General features: G+C 42.1%; 1 protein-coding gene across 3 annotated transcripts in view; it reads left to right on the top strand.

Annotated features, from left to right (window-relative positions):
- Nucleotides 1-21217, top strand: part of znf385c (zinc finger protein 385C) — a 125688-nt gene extending 104471 nt beyond the window's left edge. For 2 of the 3 annotated variants that reach the window (XM_078269974.1, XM_078269977.1), the window contains 8 exons: nucleotides 1761-1808; nucleotides 4991-5101; nucleotides 9405-9612; nucleotides 14389-14757; nucleotides 14889-15076; nucleotides 16362-16460; nucleotides 16968-17057; nucleotides 18104-21217. In XM_078269974.1, the coding sequence (XP_078126100.1) occupies nucleotides 1761-1808; nucleotides 4991-5101; nucleotides 9405-9612; nucleotides 14389-14757; nucleotides 14889-15076; nucleotides 16362-16460; nucleotides 16968-17057; nucleotides 18104-18334 (1344 nt within the window). In that variant the 3' untranslated portion in view covers nucleotides 18335-21217. The remainder of the gene's footprint in view (nucleotides 1-1760; nucleotides 1809-4990; nucleotides 5102-9404; nucleotides 9613-14388; nucleotides 14758-14888; nucleotides 15077-16361; nucleotides 16461-16967; nucleotides 17058-18103) is intronic. The other variant, XM_078269975.1, reaches the window with a different exon arrangement.
- Nucleotides 21218-21612: the final 395 nt, after the last annotated feature.

Here is a 21612-nt window from a genome sequence, read left to right as displayed (position 1 = left end):
ATTGCAGAAGAAAATGGCAGTAGAAAGGGGCAATAGAATGAATGCAGCAGGAAATCATACTTACAAAGTTGAAATGATATTTAGTTTTTCAGTCATTGTTAAATAGAATACAACTCGCAGCAGGATGTGGAATCTACCGCAACCAGAATGCAAAAATTATGATAACTGTGGAAATAACATCAAATCAGTGTTGCTTCAGTCCACGGAGGAGATGATTAGCCTCCATAACACACAGTCTGACAGCACAGCTGTGGCATTAATCACAAAGTCCATTCAACCGGGAGCCCCAGGTTCTCTAAGCCCTGATAAGGCACACGTTGTCCCGGATGTGTGCAGGGGGGAAGATGAATGAACCTGTCTCCAAAACTAAATATCCTCCGGTTCCCCTGGTGTCCTATCTTACACCACCACCCCCCTCTCCCCTCTCCCCCTCCCCCTCCCCCCTCCCCCCTCCTCTCTCTGTGTGTCTCTTTCTCTCTACCTACCATGAAACCCCATCACAGACTCGGCTCAGGATAAGTTCTGTCTGCACCAGGATGGCGAGGGCTTGGACAAAAGACTCATTTATAGCAGTCGGTTCAGGATGGCTGCGGACGGACAATGGGCACATTCTTCAGTTCCTAAAACAAATAGCTGTGTGCAGCCTGCTCTGCTAAGGTGGACAGAGGGCAGCAGGATTGGGAGAGCTAGGTTTCACTGGTCAGGCTTTGGCTGGTGAAGGGAAAAGTCAGTTGCTCCCAGAGGTAGCGTTGAATCATGTTGTTGCGTGTGGATGCCAAAAAAAAGCAACAAAGGCAAAGATAGTCCTGAGGGAGAGATATACCACCAGCATGGAGGTTTCAGTGCCAGGTTCCCCTCTAACACCTGGCCTTCTTGAGGAATCCGTAGTAAAAGGACTCCACTCTTGCAGATGAGGCCATTGCCTTGGACATGGCACAGCTCTTTGTGTGGTACCAAGGAATCTGATGTTCAGGCTTGTGTATCAGAACGAAAGCAAAGCAGTGTGCCATCACTGCTGCCATCAATACACCAACATTTCTTGATCTCTGGGCAGCTCAGGCTGTCTGCAGTGCCATCAGTGTGGTTCCAGTGAGCGGTCTAACTCAGTGTGAGAACAATGCTCTCCCAGTTCATTCCTCTGCCAAGCAAGCAGAGGAATGGACTAGGCCAGGCCGTGGGCCAGCCTGGGGAGAGATCCAAGACGATTGTTATATGTGATACCATGCTGAAGGGTGCCGCAATGAATTCCGCTGTCGTCGTAGCATGCAGACCTTCTAATGAAGCCTCAGCTTTCAATCTACTTGCCGTCCTGGGACTGTCTGCAGTCTATTCACAGACCGTTAAAGCTGAATTAGTCTGCCCAAAACCCTCTCCAAACACTTCCCTCTCAGCTGCACTGACTCATAATGTATTAGACAGTCACATAACTGAGATTACAATGAACTCTAACTGCATTTAAATACGAGCTGTAGCGAGGCTTGTAACAACAGGGCAATGCAGTTGTGTTAAGAACAAACTAACTTATCCTATAGAGCCTGTGTGAAGAGAAACATGAAGGCTAAAGCTGGATTTATAGTCTATGCAAGGGGTCAATGGGAGTCCCCCCCCATAGATACCTATGGTGTAGGTTTTGATCTATAGTTAAGCGTCATATTGAGATAACCAGTAGCATATATTGTACATGATCAGGCTGTATCATGCTTCAATTATATTCCCCACAGTAACTGTGTGTACATTCTTTAATTTACTTTGTGATACAGGGCTTCGGTGGGCTACACACATACTTACAGAACAGGAGCTACATCCAGGTAACTTATAACGCCATTTTGCCACATGTCATTACTATATAGAAGACTGCCAGTGTGCCGTCGCTGTGTTCTTGTATTAATTCATACAGAGTGGTGATCGCGGTGAACAGAAGGTCTGCAGTGTAATGGCTGTGCTAAATATGTGTTACTGAAATGTTGTGTTCACTCTCAACAGTTTCTAAAAGCATCAGAAACTTGAATGAGAAAACACAAGTAGCTTAAGCTGACCAATCACAATTCATCCTCAACATTGTCACTTGTACAGTAGCCCTGACGTGTAGTTATATTTCTGAGGAGGCGCACGTGTACAGGTAAAGTGTAACCCCTTGACGCAGAAATATAAATCCAGCTGATTACAAATTGATTGCAGTGATAGCCCCATCTCAACAGTGTTAATAAAGCAGCAAAGATCATGGGCAGATCTCTGAATAATCCTTTAATTTAAAGAAATGCCTGCATTATGGGTGGATGTAAATCTCCTTTAAACTTGCATTATGTTTTCATTTTTCTATCAGCAAGAACAATATTAGGAGCCATTTTTTTCAGTATTGTGAGTATTTCTATCCTGGACACTGTGAATCAAGCCCCACTTCTCTCAATACAGCATAGGGCTCGTCTTGGCTCAGCCCAATTTTGGAGGTCTGCATGCTAAATGAAAAGTGTTTTGAGCGTGGCTGGGTTGGTTCAGTGGGTAGAGCAGGCGCATATATACTGAGAGGTTTATTCCTCGACACAGAGGTCCAGGGTTCAAACCCAACCTGTGCTGATTTCCTGCATGTCTTCCCCCCCTTTCTCGCCTAGCTGTCCTATCAAATAAAGGTGGAAAAGCCCAAAAAATAATCATTTACTGTGAGGTAATGAAGAGCAAACCGCAACAGAAAGACACATATCTGAAAACAAAATATTTTTCCTTTCAATTTAATTGCATAATACAAAAGTACTCAGGTGCACAATAAAGTCAGACATTAAAACCAGTAGCAGTCCCTTTCCTTTCATCAGTGCTTACAGAGTCATGCTTTCAGGTCATTTTAATATAGCAGGCACAGGTGCAATCAATGAGCCATCAGTTCAGTTAAGTAGAAACAGGAACTGTTGCAACAGCACAAATACATAATATACTAAACAATACTGAGTAGTCTACTGTCATATAAGTCAAATTAAATCATGTTGCTAGACATAAAAATTCAAGCAAGCATGCTACCCCCATTGCTTTGGGAATAGCAAGTGAAACAAGAAAGAGAAAGCAGGGAAATGACTACAAAAGTGAGAATTGGTAAAGTATGGAAACTAGTTGCATGCAAAAAAAATTCTTATCAGTGGGATTTACATATAACGATGCATGAAGAGATTTATCTTAAATAATTATGTAAGTTCAATGCTCAGCACACCGACACGTTTTCCGTTAACCAGCTGATTAGACCTCTTCTCAGTGTAAAGTTGGCCCATATCCCAACTTAACAGGTGCAACTGAACAGTGAGGAAGATATCGATCAAGAACATTGCGTATAAACCCCCACTGTCCTGAGAAGAAGTCTAATTAGACGAATAAGTGGAAACACCTGTGTGGGTGTAGCATAGGTGTTACTTTTGTGTGCAAATAATTGGTATTGTTCAAAGCCGATTGAAAATGAAAAATATAGTATTATTGTAAAACATTTTGAAAAAGAAAATATCTTAAATAGAATACAGTTTGATATATCAATAAGAAATTGTGTGGGATAAGTAATATCATCAGTGAAATTGTTGTTACACTGCAGACTTGTGTCAAAAAAGAGCTTCAGAGTCTCAAGCAAGGCCATCTTTATGTGGAGTGTCAATATACTGTATAAACTGGTGATTTTTCCTGTTACTGAATAGATATGTCATCTAAAGCTCAGGTCTTAGATTATATTTAGGCAGTCAAGCACTGTTTGACTTTCTTTTTATGCCAAGGCCAAGGATTTGTTTCTCAAAGTTATGTATATATCTGTTGTTGTAGTAGTTCTTCTTGCTACTTAATTAAACTTGGCATGACTTGTTGATTTCCCCTGTGCCTGGTATACTTTGTGTACCTGCTCACTTTTGCACTGTAACAAAGCAGAAAAGAGTAGAAATAGTTGGCAGCCATCTATTGTTGAAAAGCATTACATTCACCCTGAATATATTTACATTTGTAATTAATACAGTCACACAACATTCGATCGTTGTGACAGTGTAGGAGCAATGCTTAATTAGTTGTCATGCAGTATAGTTTGATGAAATGTAGAAAGTAGGCCTTTCCACTCCTCTCTCAGGTGGTTAGCTCTTATACTGACATGTACCCTACCCTCATCTAGCGCATCATAAGGAGTGTGGCAGTATGACTCCCAAAGCGTTTCTGCTTTTCTCTTTTATAAAAAGTAACAAAATAAAAATATGGTCAAGTTACTATTTACTCCATGCATGTACTGTAGGCAAAACAGCCACTATTGTCAGAAAAGTCATCTACAAATGTTTCACACACATTCCTTGCAGGGAGAAACTCAAACATTCCCGTCACATCACAGGGTCATGCAACCTCATGCTATTTTTAATTTGTGCCAGATTTATCGTCAGCTATAACAGGTAGACACTCCCTGCTTGTCCCTGATTTCTTGTTATTAGTTTATTTTTTATTTTTTAAATCTTTAATCACTATGATGAACATGTGAGGAGTGTATCGTCTTCATCCCCTCTGGTTCCATGCAGGGTTTTTTAAGATTGTGGCAGCACTACAAAAACAAAATTTTAACCTTCATGAAGGTAGGGTTTATTGCAAGACTGTTGAATTAGACTGCATTAGTTTTAGCTAATCAACTTTCACCTCTAACAAGGATTTGGTTGTCTCTCTTCTAAATATATCTCTCAACATTGGTGCCAAATGTTGAATCATGAACGTTGTCCCTGAGGGACTGACACCATTTATCACGAATAACTAAAGTTATTTCCCCATTACATTCTACTGCAGCTGCTGGAAGTATTTGGGCGAAATGTTGTGCTGTCTACTGATGTATTAGGGGATACTTAATAAAAGTGTGGCCACACTAAAGATTTAATCTTGTCTTACTGGGGAACAACCTCACCTCTGAGTTGTTCTGCTACACAAACATTTCTCATTTGGGAAAATCAAATCTTATAGGCAGCACTAATATTGTTTGCACTGGTCTTTTCTTACTGTCTCTCAGATGGACCCTGTCCAGAAGGCAGTGATCAACCACACATTTGGTGTCCCTCAGCCCCTCAAGAAGAAACAGATTATCTCCTGCAACATTTGCCACCTGCGCTTTAACTCAACGGTAAGAAAAGTTTTAGTGGCTTTATGCCTTGGTGTTTACGAGAAATATAGAAAGCTTGTGGGACGATAGGAGAAAGAGACAGCATGCCAGACTGTGTGATTTATAACATAAAAGCAATCTATTTCAAAAAGTGAGACTAGCCTCAGAAAAACAAAACTCTTTGTCTTGTGCTATCTTCTTGAAGGTTGTTTTTTGAAAAGATTGTTTTTAATTACTAAAGCCCATCCACTGACTGTGTGTGTGTGTCTGTTTGTCTGTTTGTCTGTCTGTCTGTCTGTCTGTCTGTCTGAGGGATTAGACAGCAGGGAAAGCTGTCATTTATCAGCAAAGAGCAGAAACAATCAGTAGCCCCAGCAGGAAGCAGCATTCTCGGATTCTCTTTCCATTTCTCCCATCCTTAACACCCCTAGCACACGCACTCATACACAAATACACATACTGTATGCTTGCAAACATGCACGCTAGAGCACACACATGCACACAGAGAAACACACAGACAAACATCCCATGACATTTCATGCATATTCACACAAACAAATAGACAGTAGTCCAGAAAGCCTTAAGACATTAATGTCTAGGCGCTATAAAACACACACACACACACACACTCGCACACACACACACACACACACACACACACACACACACACACACACACACACACACACACACACACACACACACAGGCACACACATTTGTTTGGACTCCATCTTCAAAGAAGGGCTGAGGCACAGGAGACAGCAAACTGAGGGGGGAGAGGAGACTCAGACGTGCTCCTCACACACTAGAGCAAATCTCATTCCCTGCCTCTGCACACCGAATTAAAGAGAAGTGACAGGTCTGACTGTAGCTTTATCTGTCTCTCTGAGAGCATGAATACTCTCCTAACACTTCCATGTTCCCTCCTCAGACTTTGCATATTAAAAATCAAGTTATCCTTATGCATAATGCTCAAAGGGGAAATAAGTATGCTTTCTCTGCTGCTCAGTATAGCACAAATTGACCTTAAAGAGCAACTTAACACTGGCTGAAAATTTTGTTTTTGCTGACCTCCTGTGGTGTGCCAGTGCACTGTGACATCATGAAAATACTGTACAGTGTAGCTTAGAGGTAGGAACGCTAGTCGTTGCTGCCTTCTAGTGGTCAACATTTTCAGAAATACGCTTATTCACTTTCTTAGGTTAAGTGATAGGATAAATAACACTCTTATATGTGTATACTAAATATGAAACTGGAGTCAGTAGCCAGTTAGCCTAGCTTAGCCCAAAGACTAAAAACAGGGAAAAAGCTAGCCTGGCTCTCTCCTAAGGTTACAAAATATTTCTAACTGCACTTTGAAACTAAGCTGCTTTTACAGGGGGGCGTATGCCGGACTATTTCTTAGTCAGACGAAGTAACTTCTTGGAGTCTTGTCATCACTGTGAGGTTGCCAGGTAACCAGGAGTCCAGGACGTTGCTACACCTGTACGAAATATAGCCCAGCGTACAACCCCCCTCAAAACCACAAGGTGTCTTTTTTTTTTACTGATTTAATAACGAGATGTTTCGCCGTTATTCTGCCTCGCTGTTCAGTATAAAAGATACGGACATGGAATGGAGGGACAGAGTTATTCCACTGTTAAGCTGGCAGCAGAGGTAGTAACGGAGCCTAATTGATGTCTGTTAGGGACAGTCGGCATGCCGGGACTACACACATATACACTAGACGCCAATGCTGTTGTGTTACACGTCCCTTCTTTTGCTTCCGGAATGCCAGCATTCTATCTAAAACCACACACTGGGGCGGCATTAATGCCAGCGTTGTTGGATTCAGTCTAAAAAACCAGAGTCGACATGATGGTGGATCTTCTTTACGGCAGTATTGCGTAATCTCTACTGTAAAAAAGGCCATTGTTAGGGGGATTATTACCTTTCGACAGACTAAACTAGCTGTTCCCAGCTGCTGCTAACTAGCTGCTGGCTGTGGCTTTTAATTACTTTTACAGACATGAGAGACATTCATCCAACTTCTCTGCAAGAAAGCGAATAAATATATTTCCCAAAATGGCGAACTATTCCTTTAATGTCACACTAGAGGAACACCTGAGTGACCTGAGTGCCCTCTGGTTTCCTTGGGCCTTTCTACTGTGAAACTAAAATGCCTTTATTTTAGTCCAAAAATGGAAATGAAATTGTTTGAAGAAGTGTCGCCATTACAGCATTTTGCATGCTAATGTGGATCATCAGTTATTTCACTCATATTTTTTATTTAGTTGTTTATTTAAATTTCCGGTCAAGGCAACAGGAGGGCTTCTGTTGTTTGTGTGTGTGTTTAATTGAAAGCACATGGATGATTATGCAAGATTATTTGATGTCTTTTTTCTTGTTCATCATATTTAAAATTTTACATTGTGATAACATAGAACATAATCAAGCTACAAATATTTATACCAGAGTGCTGCAAATATCACAGAGACAACTGTGTCTGGCAAATTTATTAAAGGCAATATTTGTTACCACCAATCTGAACGTTTGTAGTAACTTAAGGGGAAACATGCACCTCTACAATCAAACCAGGCAGCTCAGCGATTGTTGAATTAATTAAGCACACCAATTGGCAGATCCATTTGATTTTTATTATGCCTTTTTATTATTTTTGCTACAAGCAAGTCATTATTGGGAGAGATGATTCAGTGCCATTTCAGAGCTATGGGGGGACATGTTCCACACCCACCAGACATAATGTCTATGCACCAGATATACTGTAGTCCAGTGTTCACTTTTAGCCGTAGGATTGCTTAATCACCGGACAATGAGGAATCCCTTAGAAGAGTACTGTATCCTGCTGGCCGGCATGGTGATGTGAAAACCAAAGCTCATTTCACACCTTGTCATTCTGCCTCCACTGAGACTGAATTGGACGGAGAGACTGGTGATAGAGAAGGCGCTGGCTGAATTCGTCACATCACGCTAATCTCTGACGCCTTTTCACAGCAGATCAGTCACACGATGTGCTGAAGTATTCGAGTTGTTTTTACAGATGCTTTGACAGCCACATTATTCATAGGTCTTCGCTATATCCCACCATTAGGCTCGCTAATGTGAAGTGTACCTGTTTAACTTCATCCCCAGACTGCTAATGTTTACATAGAACTAACACATAAGACTGGTGGCAGTCGTGGTGCATGTATGTGTGCCTGGAACCTTGTATCCGTGCACTAACGCAGCACAAGCACTAATCGCATTTATTGCTTACGTGATATGTATTGTTGACGCTCAGGTAATCAGAAAAAAATTCACATTTTGCTCCTACTGAAACGGTCTTTTAGTAATTTCTGCGTACTTAATCCTCACTTAGGAGCACTTCAAAATGAAGTCCAGTCTCTTTACTCAACTTGTTTTGTCCCTGAGGATTTGCATGATTTATTTCTCGGGGAATTAAAACTGAATAAGGGCTCGGAGCATTGCATTCTTGGCAGAAAGACTTGCCTTGCTCCACATAGCAAAACATACACCTATTGGAAAAAAGGCTATTTTATGCTTAATCCTTCCTCCATTAACTCTTAAATATTGAGGGTATGAAAATGTCCATATTACTATTCTCTATAATTTGTGTTATTTGGGGACATTTAAGTTTTTCACACTTTAGATTTAATTTGGAACTCATTTAGCCAGGTTCTAGTTCTGCTCCTCCCCTCTATAACTATGTTCTATCCAGGCCAGGAGCTGATGAGAGCTGATCCCCGGAGATTGTTTTAGCTTTTAATGACTGATCTCTGTATTGATTTCTCTGCTATTCCTATGTATCCACGCTTGCTCTGACAACAGGGGCTTTGTTCCCAGATTGAACAGGGCCGTGAGAATGATGAGAATGTGAAGGTAAATCTCGATCCACCCAGAGGATAATTTGTGTGAACATGTTTATTGCTGCATTACAGTCAGTCAGAATGTGTTTTGCTTCTGATTTGTATTTGTGGGTTTGTGTGAGTGCTCAGATGTGTGTATGTGTTGCCACGTGTCTAGGATATGCAGAGGCTGACTCTCACAGTGCACATTAATAGGGTAGTTGTGGAGATGGGATCCTCTCTCTTGTTGCAAATTACACATGCAATTATACCTCTGGCCTCCCAATGTGCCAGCGCTGTTATCAGGTGGAAACAGACTCTCGTCTTTGCATCCTGTGTAAGCCTGCAATAGAGTGAATATACAGGCGTGCATTTTAACATTTATTGCACGTGGGCTCAGTCTTTCCAGCAGATAATGCATTGAGTCACTCCTTTCTGCTTTTCCCTCCTGACCTGGTTTTCTCTCATTTTCCTGCAGAACCAAGCAGAGGCCCACTACAAGGGCCACAAGCACACCCGGAAGCTCAAAGCCATGGAGGCCCAGAAGAACAGGCAGCGACGAGCTGGGGAGGCCTCATCCACAGGAAGGGAAAGAGACCGGGAACGAGATCGGGACAGGAGCAAGATTTCCACATCCGATGCAGTTCTTCCCGCACTCATGGATACAAGCTTAGTGGAGGGAGCAAGTATGTAAACAGAAAGCATCTCTTGATGATCACTGTATAAAGCTTTGGTTCCCCCTTCTACTTAATTTCATCTTTTTAAACCTCGCCACCAGTCTATATACACGACATTCCACTTCCGGGATTGCTCCGGTGCTGCCGGAAATTCCGCCGGATCACGGTCCTTTCGCCCGGATTTTCCGGTACCTTACGTATTCTTTGTGTTGGAATTTTAAACTCTGGTCGATTTCTGAGGACTATGGTTAACTGCTCCTCAGATCTCTGCAGGGTAAATCCAGACAGCTAGCTAGACCATCTGTCCAATCTGAGTTTTCTGTTGCACGACTAAAACAACTTTTGAAAGTACACGTTCCACCAAAATAAGTTCCTTCCCGAGGCTATTTTGCAGCAGCATCTTGGCTCTGTCGGGCGCTTAGTGCCGCCCATGACGATTGTAATTGGTTTAAAGAAATGCCAATAAACCAGAGCAGGTTTTTCTCCCATCCCGGAATGCTGTGTGGACTAGCCAGACCTTCCTCTGCATCGTTGTGGAGGAAGATCTGGCAAAGCGAGACTACCAATCCAATCCTACTTTTACATCATTGACAGCTTTCATCTTCCTCCTCCATATCTGGGCTCCTTTCTCTTGGTTTTCGCTTTCCCTCTGCTCCATTATGTTACTCTTTAAGTTAACATGTTCTGTACACCTTATAGTTCACCCTATCGCCCTCCTATCCCCTCTGTATTTCTGTGCAATCAAAATTTAGCAATTTCAACCCACATTGTACTCCCTAAAACCTTTTTGACCTGGCCCTCGTCCCCTGTGCATTGCGATAGATTATGGACTCCGAAGCTGTGGGATTGTGAGATGTTGTGTAAATAAAGGGGCTTGCACAGATCAATCAAAGCCTCACTGGGGTCGTTTTTACCCCCCTTGCCTCTTAATTTCCACTGCCTGATTCCCTTGCTATCCTATCTATCTCGGTTAGATAGAGAGGCTAGTTGTAGAAGCAGAATTGGTGTATTTGTGCAGCATGAAAAAAACGACACAGAGTGGAGAGGGAGAAAAAATAGTGGTAAGAGTTTTCATTTGCGGGGCTGTCAAAATAAATTTGAAACAAATCAAAGGCACTCATCTTCTTTTACAAACCGTTCAAATGGTTTCACATTGGTGGTGTAAATATAGACATTTTAACTTTTGATAAAGAAAGAGGAGTGCATTGGTTTTCTGTCAGCAAAATACGAATGTTGACTTTTGGCCGCAACTTTAGCATGGAGAGCACAAATTGCTTTGATGGCATTTTGACTACAGAGTGAGCACATTACCTTCTCATGTTGCACTGGTCTAGGTCCACACTTTTCATTTATCCATCCAAAGTGATGGCAGTGGAAAGCAGTTTTCCCTCCCTCTCTTCTACTTTCCAACTCTATCCTCCCCTCCACTTCCCTTGCCCCGGCAGAAGATCACTATCTGAGCACAATTTCAAAATGCGCTTGGATGCCAGATGGAATATCAGAGAAGAGATATAAAGGTGGTGGGAGGAGGGGGAGACAGTTTGTACTTTACCCCCAACCCCCTTATAGACATGCTTATGTGCATGTGGACACACACACGCACACATGCACGCGCACACACACACACACACACATGCACACTTTTTGCCTTGAGCACTAAGAGTCTCCTTCAGAAAGGAGAAAGTGGACAAAAGACTGGGAGCCTGATAACACTCTCATCAAATCTCATTTTAATATTCCACTGTTGCAAAGGGGAGCTCTGAAAGAGGGAAGCAGCAGTGAAGACGAAACAAGATGGTAAGTGGAAAATGAAAGATAAGATGAAATGAATGAAGGAGAGAGAGAGAGAGATAGAGAGAGAGAGAGGAATAAGAGAGAAAGAACATGGATGGAAAGGGGGGTCAGAGGAGAAAGAAAGTAGATAAGTCATAGTTGTTATGCTGTGAATAATGTTACAGTTCCAAGGCAATTTTGTGAGCAGGAACACTCTTTAATAAGCCCAATTGTGTGATTGGCCTAATGTGAAATTGAAATGCAGCAGTGCGAGCCAGTGGTGGCATGCACCACAATGCCAACCTGTAATGGAATAGCGCTCCAAATTAACACTCTATGAAATGAGTAATGTCTGCCATGAAACTGAAGGCTGGTGGGGAGCTGTCTGAGGGTAATGCCCACATTGTCTGCCATCATCAACCAATAACACACCTGTTTTGTCAGATAGGGTACCACAACAATTCATACATACAGGAGGAATAGACATGGAAGAGCAGGGACAACGTTTTTAATCCCACGAAGGGACTAATCGATCCTTATTAACCATGTGCCGAATCAATAAAGGAGGGAGTGAGTACATAGCAAGTGATCAAGTGAGAGAGCAGCCTGCTGGTGCCCAGAGACAGAGGGACTGCATCACTCGTGACAAGCATCAATCACCCTCTGCTTTGATTGACTCCGCTGTTGAAACCGTTTTTACAGGGACTCTGTCTGTCGCTGCAGTAATGATGATTTAAAGAGAGGATTTTCCCCCCGGGAAGTTGTTTATGTTCTGAGGCTGCCTTGGATCAGCACTTGCCTGCTAAACTGAGTGCCCGGTGTCTGTATGTGTATGCGAGCGTGTGCATAATGAGTCCGACATTCATATTCATTTGCTGTTTGGCTGTGGTTAAAGTTCTCAACGGATCAATGTGCTGAATTGAGATCTCTTCAGATGTGTTTTCACTCTAAAAGTCTGTCAGATTTAATTGAACTGTTAAAACATGGATTTAATTCTTTTCATGTTAAAGAACACTGATGATTGCCTGCATAACATTGATCCAAATATCCATAATTTGCTGCTGTGTAGTTCTACCCACAGAGGCCCTGCTGGCATTGTCAATATGCTGGCCTTTGGTCTGACAGTTTGCCAATGTTGGTGGCAGTTTCTCTCATCATCTAGATGATCATAGAGCAAGTGGGACAACTAACAAGTGGACAGACAAGCCTTTTTTTAGGGAAGATGGTGGAACAGTCTTGGTATTTATCAAACTTTTTAATAGACCCACAGGATGTTTGACCAAAAAACTCTTTTCACAGCTTTCCATCAGGGCTCCAACTGACAATTATTTCCATTACCAATTAATATGTTGGTTGTTTTTCAAATAATCAATTCATCTTTCCAGTCTGTAAAATGCCTGTTTGGCACTTCAGCTTTGATAAATGACTGAAATGATTATCAACATTTTCCGTTGACTGCTTGATTAATGGACTAATACTTCCAGCACTAATTTCAGTACAAGATTTACTGGTGGATTTCTAGCTGTTAAAGTTTGGGCTTTAAAAAAAATAAAATGAGAGGATATCTTGAACACAGCAGGGATAGCTAAAATGATTCTTTGTCGAATGAGGTCTTTGGATTTTGAGGGCTTTGACTCCTACCAGCCTCCATGTCTTCCTCTGAAAGGTTCCTGCTAAATCCATTGATCAATATCACTCCCCTCCAGAGACTTCTCAGGTGGCCCTGTCTTTCACATAAGCTCAGGATCATACCCCGCTCCCCAACCCCCAACAGAGGAGCTCAAATCCCTCAGGGGTCACTCTCATTACAGCGAGGGGACTGTCTCGTCTTGCTCCTATATAGGTTATTCTTTCTTTAAAGCGGGAATGAGAGGAAGACCCTTATCTCCAATGATGAATTTACTCTGAGATGTAAAAGGGAAAATCAATGGAGCAGAGTTGCATAGAGGATGGTTGTGAGTATGTGCGGGGATAAAGCGCACTAAATGAAATGGAGATATTCAGCAAGCGTAGCGCACAGTGCTCTGGGGTGAAGTGTGTGACTCCCTCGGGAGGGCAATGGGGTGAAGGGGAGATGTGTAATGGAACTCCAGTGACTTATCGGCCCAGGCCTGGCAGTCGATAGGTTTGTTTATATTGACTGAGACTCCGGGTCCACTTGATATTTGAATAGTAAGGGAAATGGACTGGAGAAGGGAGGGAGGGAGGGAACTGATGGCATTTACTTGCCCAAACCAACACTAATCCACATTGTTTAAAACAAAAGGCTGATACTATATCAGAAAATGGCACAAAGCTAGCACTTGAAAAGCACTAATGTTGGTTCCAATAATGTATGAAAAGAGTAATGGTTATTAGGAGATTATTCAGCCGACTTTATATTTGCACTTAAGACGTTCAGTCAATCTAAAGAGTGTTTTGCTGATTAAGCATGCAAGGAGATTTATTCAGGCTCATTTCTTTCAGACATCATGCTCAGTTGGTGTTAATATTAGCTGCAATAAGCTTATAATCAGTGTTGGACAAGTGACTTGAAAAATGTAATCAACTACTCATTACATTTTTGAAAAGTAATTACATTATCACTAATTACTGAACCAAAAAGTAATAACTTACATAAGTTGTTACATTATTTTCGTAACCCACACTTTAGAGCGAGTGTTTTGATTCACTCTCACAGCTGTCATAGTGTCATTTTCAGCTGCAACAGGTGAATGTTTTCAGAGAAAAAGCTCTAAAAACCCACTGTACACTACCTGCTCAGCACCAAATAGCAGGCAGACACAGTTAGCGACTAGCTGTTGAACATAGTTAATGATATTGTTGTTCCATAACTGCTGGATGTGTAAACAAGCAACTGCTAACAAGTTCCCGATATCAACTTAAAAGATAATGTCAATGTTGTGTTCACAGCTTGTTTCCGCTGCCACCAAGTGGCCAAAAGAAATGAATTATTGCAGGTTTAAACAAACCACAGTTTGCTGATGTTATCCTTTCATCCTCTTTATGCAGGTCTTCAGTCTGACCAAGAACCAGCCAACCTGGAGGCAAAGCTTGAGGAGAGTCCCAGGAACTCAGTTATGCTGACGCCAGTATCCGAGGTTTCCTCTGTAGAGTTGGTCACCCTTTCCCCTCCTCAGATTTCGCCTTCCTCACAGCTCTCAGAGACTGCCTCAGACACCAGTGCCCCTGAAGTCCCAGAGACTATCGAGGCAGTGGGCCCCATCACTGAGTCAGGCAGCCAGGCAGACACGTCCAGCATAAAGGACGAGCCACGTACAGATGAGGACCAGGACCCCAAGAAGAGCAAGGCTCACCTCCATTGTCCTGTCTGTAAAGTCACAGTCAACTCCATCTCCCAACTGGAAGCACATAACAGCGGTAAAAGGCTTTTATTAAAGGCGTTTACATTTGTTACTGGTTGGTCGAACATCTGAGCATCACACAAATGCCTGTAATATTATATAATGTGAACCGCAACAAACCTGCCAGCTATCTACTCTCTCCACCAGGTACAAAGCACAAACTGATGCTGGAAGGTCACAGTGTTCTGCCTCGGCGCAGGGGGAAGGTGGTGGCAGCTCGTGCGGGCTGCAAGAGCAAGAGGCTGGCTAGCAAAGGCAGTGTCGGGGTGCCAAGCAAGAACTATCAGTGTGAAGTGTGTGAGATTTTTGTGAACTCTGAGACCCAGCTTAGCCAGGTAAGTGTCAAAAGAAACCTGAATATTTAGGTTATGTTGCATATTTATGTCTAGTTAACTATTTAATGTACTACTTACATTATGGATTTTATTGGCCATTGTGAAAGAAAAACTGGTTACATTTTTATAAGAGTTTATACAAATGAATGGATGATAGCTGGTATAATCTGATAGAGAAATGGACAGAAATGTGTATTGTGAAACAGTGGCAACATACCAAACTTATGACCTTATTAAACTGTTAGCACCGTGCAGTATAAAAATGAAAGATGAGAAGTCGTGCAGATTTGTCAAGGCATACTAAGTGAGAGTGTTGCAAACCTGATAGGATTTTGTTCAAAAGTGCATTGAAGTACTGTTGACTTTGCAGGGAAAAGCACTCCAGTCCAATCACATCAGGCAGTGGAGAAATGTTGCATATAATTACCTCTCCTCCACAGACAGATGATGTGGCCACATAATTAATCAGAAAACAGAACTGCCTGCACGTAGTTAGCAATTACTTTACACATGAAGAGATATTACACTTTGTACTTAAACCAGACTGACCTCCAATGTTACAATTACAAAAGTGATCACAAATGATGTTCATTAAAATGATAAATATGGATGATGAGATTTAAAATACCTTACATAATCCAAAAGACTTGTAATATCACCTTGATGCACTATCATTTACTGCCACATGAATGAAGCCATTGAAAGCAGGTTCACAAGTGCTGGGTACATTCAAGCAGCAGCTATTTTTCCATATTAGGCAGATAACATTGGATGCTATAACTAACTGCAAAGCTCTTCAGTGAGCAGGAATTTATTTGGCACTCATTATTGCAAGCTACTAATGCCTTCTGTATTTCATTTTCTGGTTACGTTGGCATCAAACCCGGTTGGGAATGTAATTTCTCCCCTTTTGATGTTCATTAAATACTACATCTGAGTGAAGGGGTTGTCTTGGAAACTTTGCCTATATGCTAGAGTGGAATGTGGAAAAGATACAGGATATGCTGGCATGTGTGAGCACCCAGGCTGCTTTAAAGCCTTAAATGCATTCCACCAGTCTTAAATAAACAACCTGTATCCCACAAGGACATAAGCCTGTTAGTACTGCAGCCAGAGAAGGAGATAGCATGGCAGCCGTAGAAAGTAATGTGATGTAATTTCTGTGCACTTCAGTTATACTCTATGTGTATCCATTATTAATCAGCAGAAAACATTTGAAGTTGTTCCACTGTGGTACAACAGATGCTTGTTAGCTCGTTGATTGTATTTCTGCTGGTCTCGGCAGCACATGAATAGCAGAAGGCACAAGGATAGGCTGGCTGGAAAACCACCCAAACCCAAATTTACCCCCCACAGCAAGAGCCAGCCAAGCACCAGCTTAGCGGTAAGTCTCAACATAAAGACACAGACAAACAAAACACTGTAACGCAAATTTTCATGCACACACACTCAAGGAAGACAAACAAAACACAATTGCCTTTTTCCTACAGCAGATATGCTCGAACAAGCTGTACACATGTGCCAACACTGGAATAGTTTCAGTCTAGCTTGTAAACTAATGCATTTTTAAACACCAGTTTTAATTTATCTCCAGTTACAGTTAACTGATTTGACCCTCACAGATCTCATTACATTGAGTTCAGGGGCTTCTATGTCTCGTTGAGGCAGCATGCTTGTGTGCCTGTACTGTCATAGAGGTTAAGCACACTGTTGTACTTAGTCAGTCCCCTACCCCTGAGACAGGTCTAAAATAGTCCTGCTCTCCCCAACTGACCAGCTCTGACAACAGCAGCCTGAATCAGCACTCCAGATTAATCACTTCTCTGCTCCTGTCATATACACACCTTCCCATCTCTTCTTCTCCTCCTCCTCCTCCTCCTCCACCCTACAGAACGTGAGATGGAGTGGCTATGCAGGCGTGGCTGTGTCTGCCATGAAGAAAGCGTTCAGCCAGTACAATCTCACCTCCCTCTCCTCGCAGGTCAGTGGCAGGAGAGGCCGAGTCTGGGGTTGGATTGGAGAGCTTCAGATTTATAACTTTAGGCCTGGCCACGGGGCAGGGGACTGAGCAGAGATAATAAAGAAACCATTTTTATATTGTATTATATATAGGGATAGTAATATTTTTACATGAGGTGCTACTAATTTTACTGGGTGTCAATATATAGCTATTTCAGGGGCCCCTGGTTTCTGTAAGAAAAATCCCATACATGTTTTCCCATAGACAATGTCGTGCATAGAAATCGAATGAGAGTAGAATGGAAATTCCCATTAAAATCAACAGAACAGGATGGTCAGAGTGACAGACATTTTTAAGTGTACTGTTGCAATTGCACTGCCATTACCATTGAACTGTTACCGTTGTATCTGATAGATATTTCAGGGGAGAAGGTAACCATGACACCCACGGTTCTTCTATTAAGAAACATCCAATCACTCACAGAGCTTACAATTCTGTTACAGGTGCAAATAACAAGAGGAAGAAGCTAAAGACTACACTGTTGAGAAAACTGATAATATAATCTGCAGCTTAAATTATTTCAGCGTTTGATTCATGGTCCATTTTTGATTAATTGAGTAACTGTGACGTTGGGTTTTGTTTCAATTCAAGGACGAAGCATTTTGAATTTGCTGCTTTATAGCAGCAGCTGCTGAGGCTCATTGGTATTGTGGTATTTACCAAACTGACGGACAAAGCCAGCCCCATGTTTCTATGTTAAGTAATATTAAGGGTAGCTTTTAAAGAACATTTTGTAAAGTAAATGGTTGTCATTTACTAAAGCCTGACTGAAATAAGCTAATGTGTGTCCATACTATAGTCTTAGTATTAACCTGTTATGTATATCTGTCTGTAAGTGTTGCAACAAGCTATAAGGAATCCAGTTGTGTATGGTATTTAGTATGGAGCAATGTATAAAATATGCATTCCTCCTTGTGTGCAAACAAGGGCCACAAGTTTGGGAAGCATGTTTGCCCTCACTGTGTTCTTCTCTTTCTTCTCACTGTCCCCCCTCCTGTCCTCTCCAGACCAAACTGGCCTTGCAGAAGCAGCTGACCAAGAGCTTGACAACTGGCTTCCTGCCCAGCCCCCTCACCCAGCCAACTCTGTGCACATTGGCAACTAACCCACTGGCTCTGCGCCACCCAGTGGGCACCACCACCTTCATCCAGACCCCCTTCCTGGGCCCTGCACTGTTTCGGCCTGCCCCGGGGCCACTGCGGGCCACACACACACCCATCATCTTCTCCCCCTACTAAAGACTTGATCCACTTCCCATTTGAGCTCCATCCTTGTCCCTTTACAAAACCCCAGACCCTCCTTTAGTGTGACCCACATGACAAAGGCCACACGCGAACTATGCAGCCCGCCTGATTTACAATGGAAAGAGTGCACAAGTCCTGATGCTCAGGAGGCCATTAGGCCTGAGAGCTGTTCCTATCATAAAGGCCAATATCCCCCATCATGCCTTCTTTCTGCTCCCCTTATCATGACCTAAGGAGCAGGACAGGCCTCCAGACAGTTACCGGTGCACAGAGGCCGCTTTTATAGCCATTTCATGGGTCAACCTGGTTTGGATTATGGATATTATTGTGTAATTTATTAGAGAACAAATGTAGACTAGATGTATGTTTAGTGTGGTTGCCACAAAATAAGGTCCCTTTACTTGATGCTCTTTGAAAACGTTTTAACTTATTGGTTTGGGGGTTTCATGGAAAGTGGGTGGATCATAGGTCATTAAAGCAGCTGAACAAGAGGCATCCTCCTGTATGGCTGGACAAGCCGGTCTAAGTGATCAGTGTTTTCAACTATCAAGTTTAAAGGATATCATCAAACAGTCCTGTGGGTGGTATGTGAAGCTATAACTAAATACTGTTTGACCATATATTAAAACCTGTTAGCATCATTTTGCACCTCTAGCTGTTATCCCAGAGCTCTTAACTCATACAAATGAAAACTTCTTTCTGAGTCACAGCCACAATCACAGCCCTCAAGATTTTTTCCTTTCCTGTATCCCCAGGATTAAGCACTCATTAGGTCCAGTAAAGGTCAGCATGTCAACTTGACTTTGTTTCAATTTGTAAATCTGTCTTCAGAATGATTTTTTCAGTACATCACTCATGCAATGCAACTTTAACATTATGTTCTTACCGAGCTAGCGGCACGAAAACCTTTTTGTAGCCATGGATGTCTTACATTTGCAAAATGCCATTATTTCTTTCCCCTCGTGACTGCTATTTTTCTTTTCCACCCTCCTTCACCCCGCTGTCACCTCGCTGTTGCCCTTGATTTTCTGTGGCGTTATCTCAGCATGAGATGATGATGACGAGGGGCACGGAAAGAATCCTCGACTCCCAGCACACGCGCTCACAATTACACACATAATGAAAACACAATGGATAGCTTGAAGACTTGATGGGATTTTAGAGCTCAGTGAAAGTTTGGATGACAGTGGGTGGGGAGCTTAGCCAATTCTTGATTGACATCCTGTTGCAGTGTCTGTGCACAGCGTGGGAGGGAACAAAGCACAGTGCCATGGCAACCACATTAAAAGCACCTTAAAACTGATTTACTTACAAAAGCAATGACTATTGTGTTGATATTTGCCTTTGTTTTGCCCTAGGTGTATGTTTTTACAATCCTATGTCAATTTCATTTGAAAGAAGAAAAAAAAACAATCAGGTGAGAATGATCACATTATGGTTCATCCATAACTAAGACAAGTCTCCTATATAAAGCAATACATTCAGTATGTTTATGTTTATGATGTGTTTCCAGTGTGTCAATGACTTTATCTATTCTATACTGTACACAACTGTAACAATGTATTATGTGGTCCAACACAGCCAAGGGCCAACTCTGAATTGTCAGTGAAGAGTCATTTGAAATAAGGGGTTGTCCTGTCAGTGCTGCCCTTGATGCTTGACGCTTACGGTCCGTCTCCACATGTTGTGACTCTGGGTTGAGCCGTTCCATTTATAGCTGCTCTTGTGCTGCGGAGAGGGTGCTTCAGCGCCATATGACATTGCTGTTTTACTTTTTAGTGGAGAACTTTTGAATGACTTCCACTGAGCAAAACATTGTTACATCAGAGACAAGTGTTTGGGATAAGTGTCACAAGTGCATCATTAACTGTCATATTGCTATTCATGCCCGTGTGCTGTCTCCCCCCCCCCCCCCCTTATCACCACAAAGGATATATCTACTGACACTCAACCCTCCCTCTGCCAAAATGAACTGTTGCCAAGGTCTCATAAGGACTCGGAGCTTACGCATCCTCCTTCCTTCATCACTCACACCAAATTGTGTACTCTTAAATTACAGTAATGGAGCAAATCCTTTGCATTTCTCATTGTGCAATATGTATAGTCGTCTGTGATGCAGCAGTGCCATCTGTCGTAAAAACCCTGTAATTGCCATTGAGTACTAGTGCTTCTACAAAACCTTTGATTCTATGTACATTTCTGTTTAAGGACCCCCAAGTCTTTCTGGGTAAGCGAGGCCATACTGATGTGATTCTCCCCAGTCACACTACTCAGTGAACCAGCCAGCCTTTAATCTTCACTGTTTGTTTTTATCGCTGAGTGGGAACTCTGACCTAAAGAACTGAAACTTTCTTAAAATAAAGAATCTAGAGAAGGCAAATTATATGTAGAAATCATAGAGTAACTATAGAGATTGTATCAGAGTTATTGTTATCTGTATCATAATGAACTGCTATCATAGAAGAGAGTAGATTATGTTATTGTAGGCTCTGTACGACATACAGGGGAGAGTAAAAAAAGCTTTGCTTTCTTTCTTTTTTTTTCTTTGTTTATTTACATGGTTTTACTGACATGTTTTTTTAAAGTACAAGAGAAAATATTTTAAACAATTTTTTTTTGAATGAGCTTTTTTTTCTTCTCCTTGTTGACGGTGACTGAATTATTCAAGGCCTTTTTGGACACTATCCTAAAGTCACATTAGACAGGCCTTCTCAGGGGTGACAGGTTGAGCAAATGCTAACATGACCATCCATTCAGGGTATCCCTCCACAGCTCTCTAGAGAGCAGGAAACACTGTACGCATGGATGGATTGACAAAAAACTTACAGTGCTGTACCATAGAGAGAACAAAGGATGGATTTTGGAAAATAAAGCTTTTAGAACTTGTAAAGAATGGTTTTAATGTGTGTGTGTGTGTGTGTGTGTGTGTCTCTCTCTCTCTCTCTCGTGGCAACATCTCAGAAGGCAGTACTTTGACTCAGGATCCTGAGGAAGAGGTGCAGAAAGTGCAGGCTACTCTGAAAAGTGTGCAACACTCTCACTGCATCTGTTCACGTGGCAACCCACAGATACTCATTTCACAGCCATTTCAGAAAACAACTTCGTGACAGCAGGACTGGTGTTTAGCCAAGACACGACGGTGATAGCAAATGGAAACAAGTGTCTGAGCTCTGTTGCATCCTGTGGCATACAGAGGAGTGACATAATAATATACCTGAGTGCTAATGTGGTTTAGGGACAGCTAATTTCCTTTATCTACAGATGAGTCTCCA

The sequence above is a fragment of the Sander vitreus genome, chromosome 15, assembly GCF_031162955.1.
Source record: "Sander vitreus isolate 19-12246 chromosome 15, sanVit1, whole genome shotgun sequence".
NCBI classification, from domain to species: domain Eukaryota; kingdom Metazoa; phylum Chordata; class Actinopteri; order Perciformes; family Percidae; genus Sander; species Sander vitreus.
This window is presented reverse-complemented; position numbering and strand designations above follow the sequence as displayed.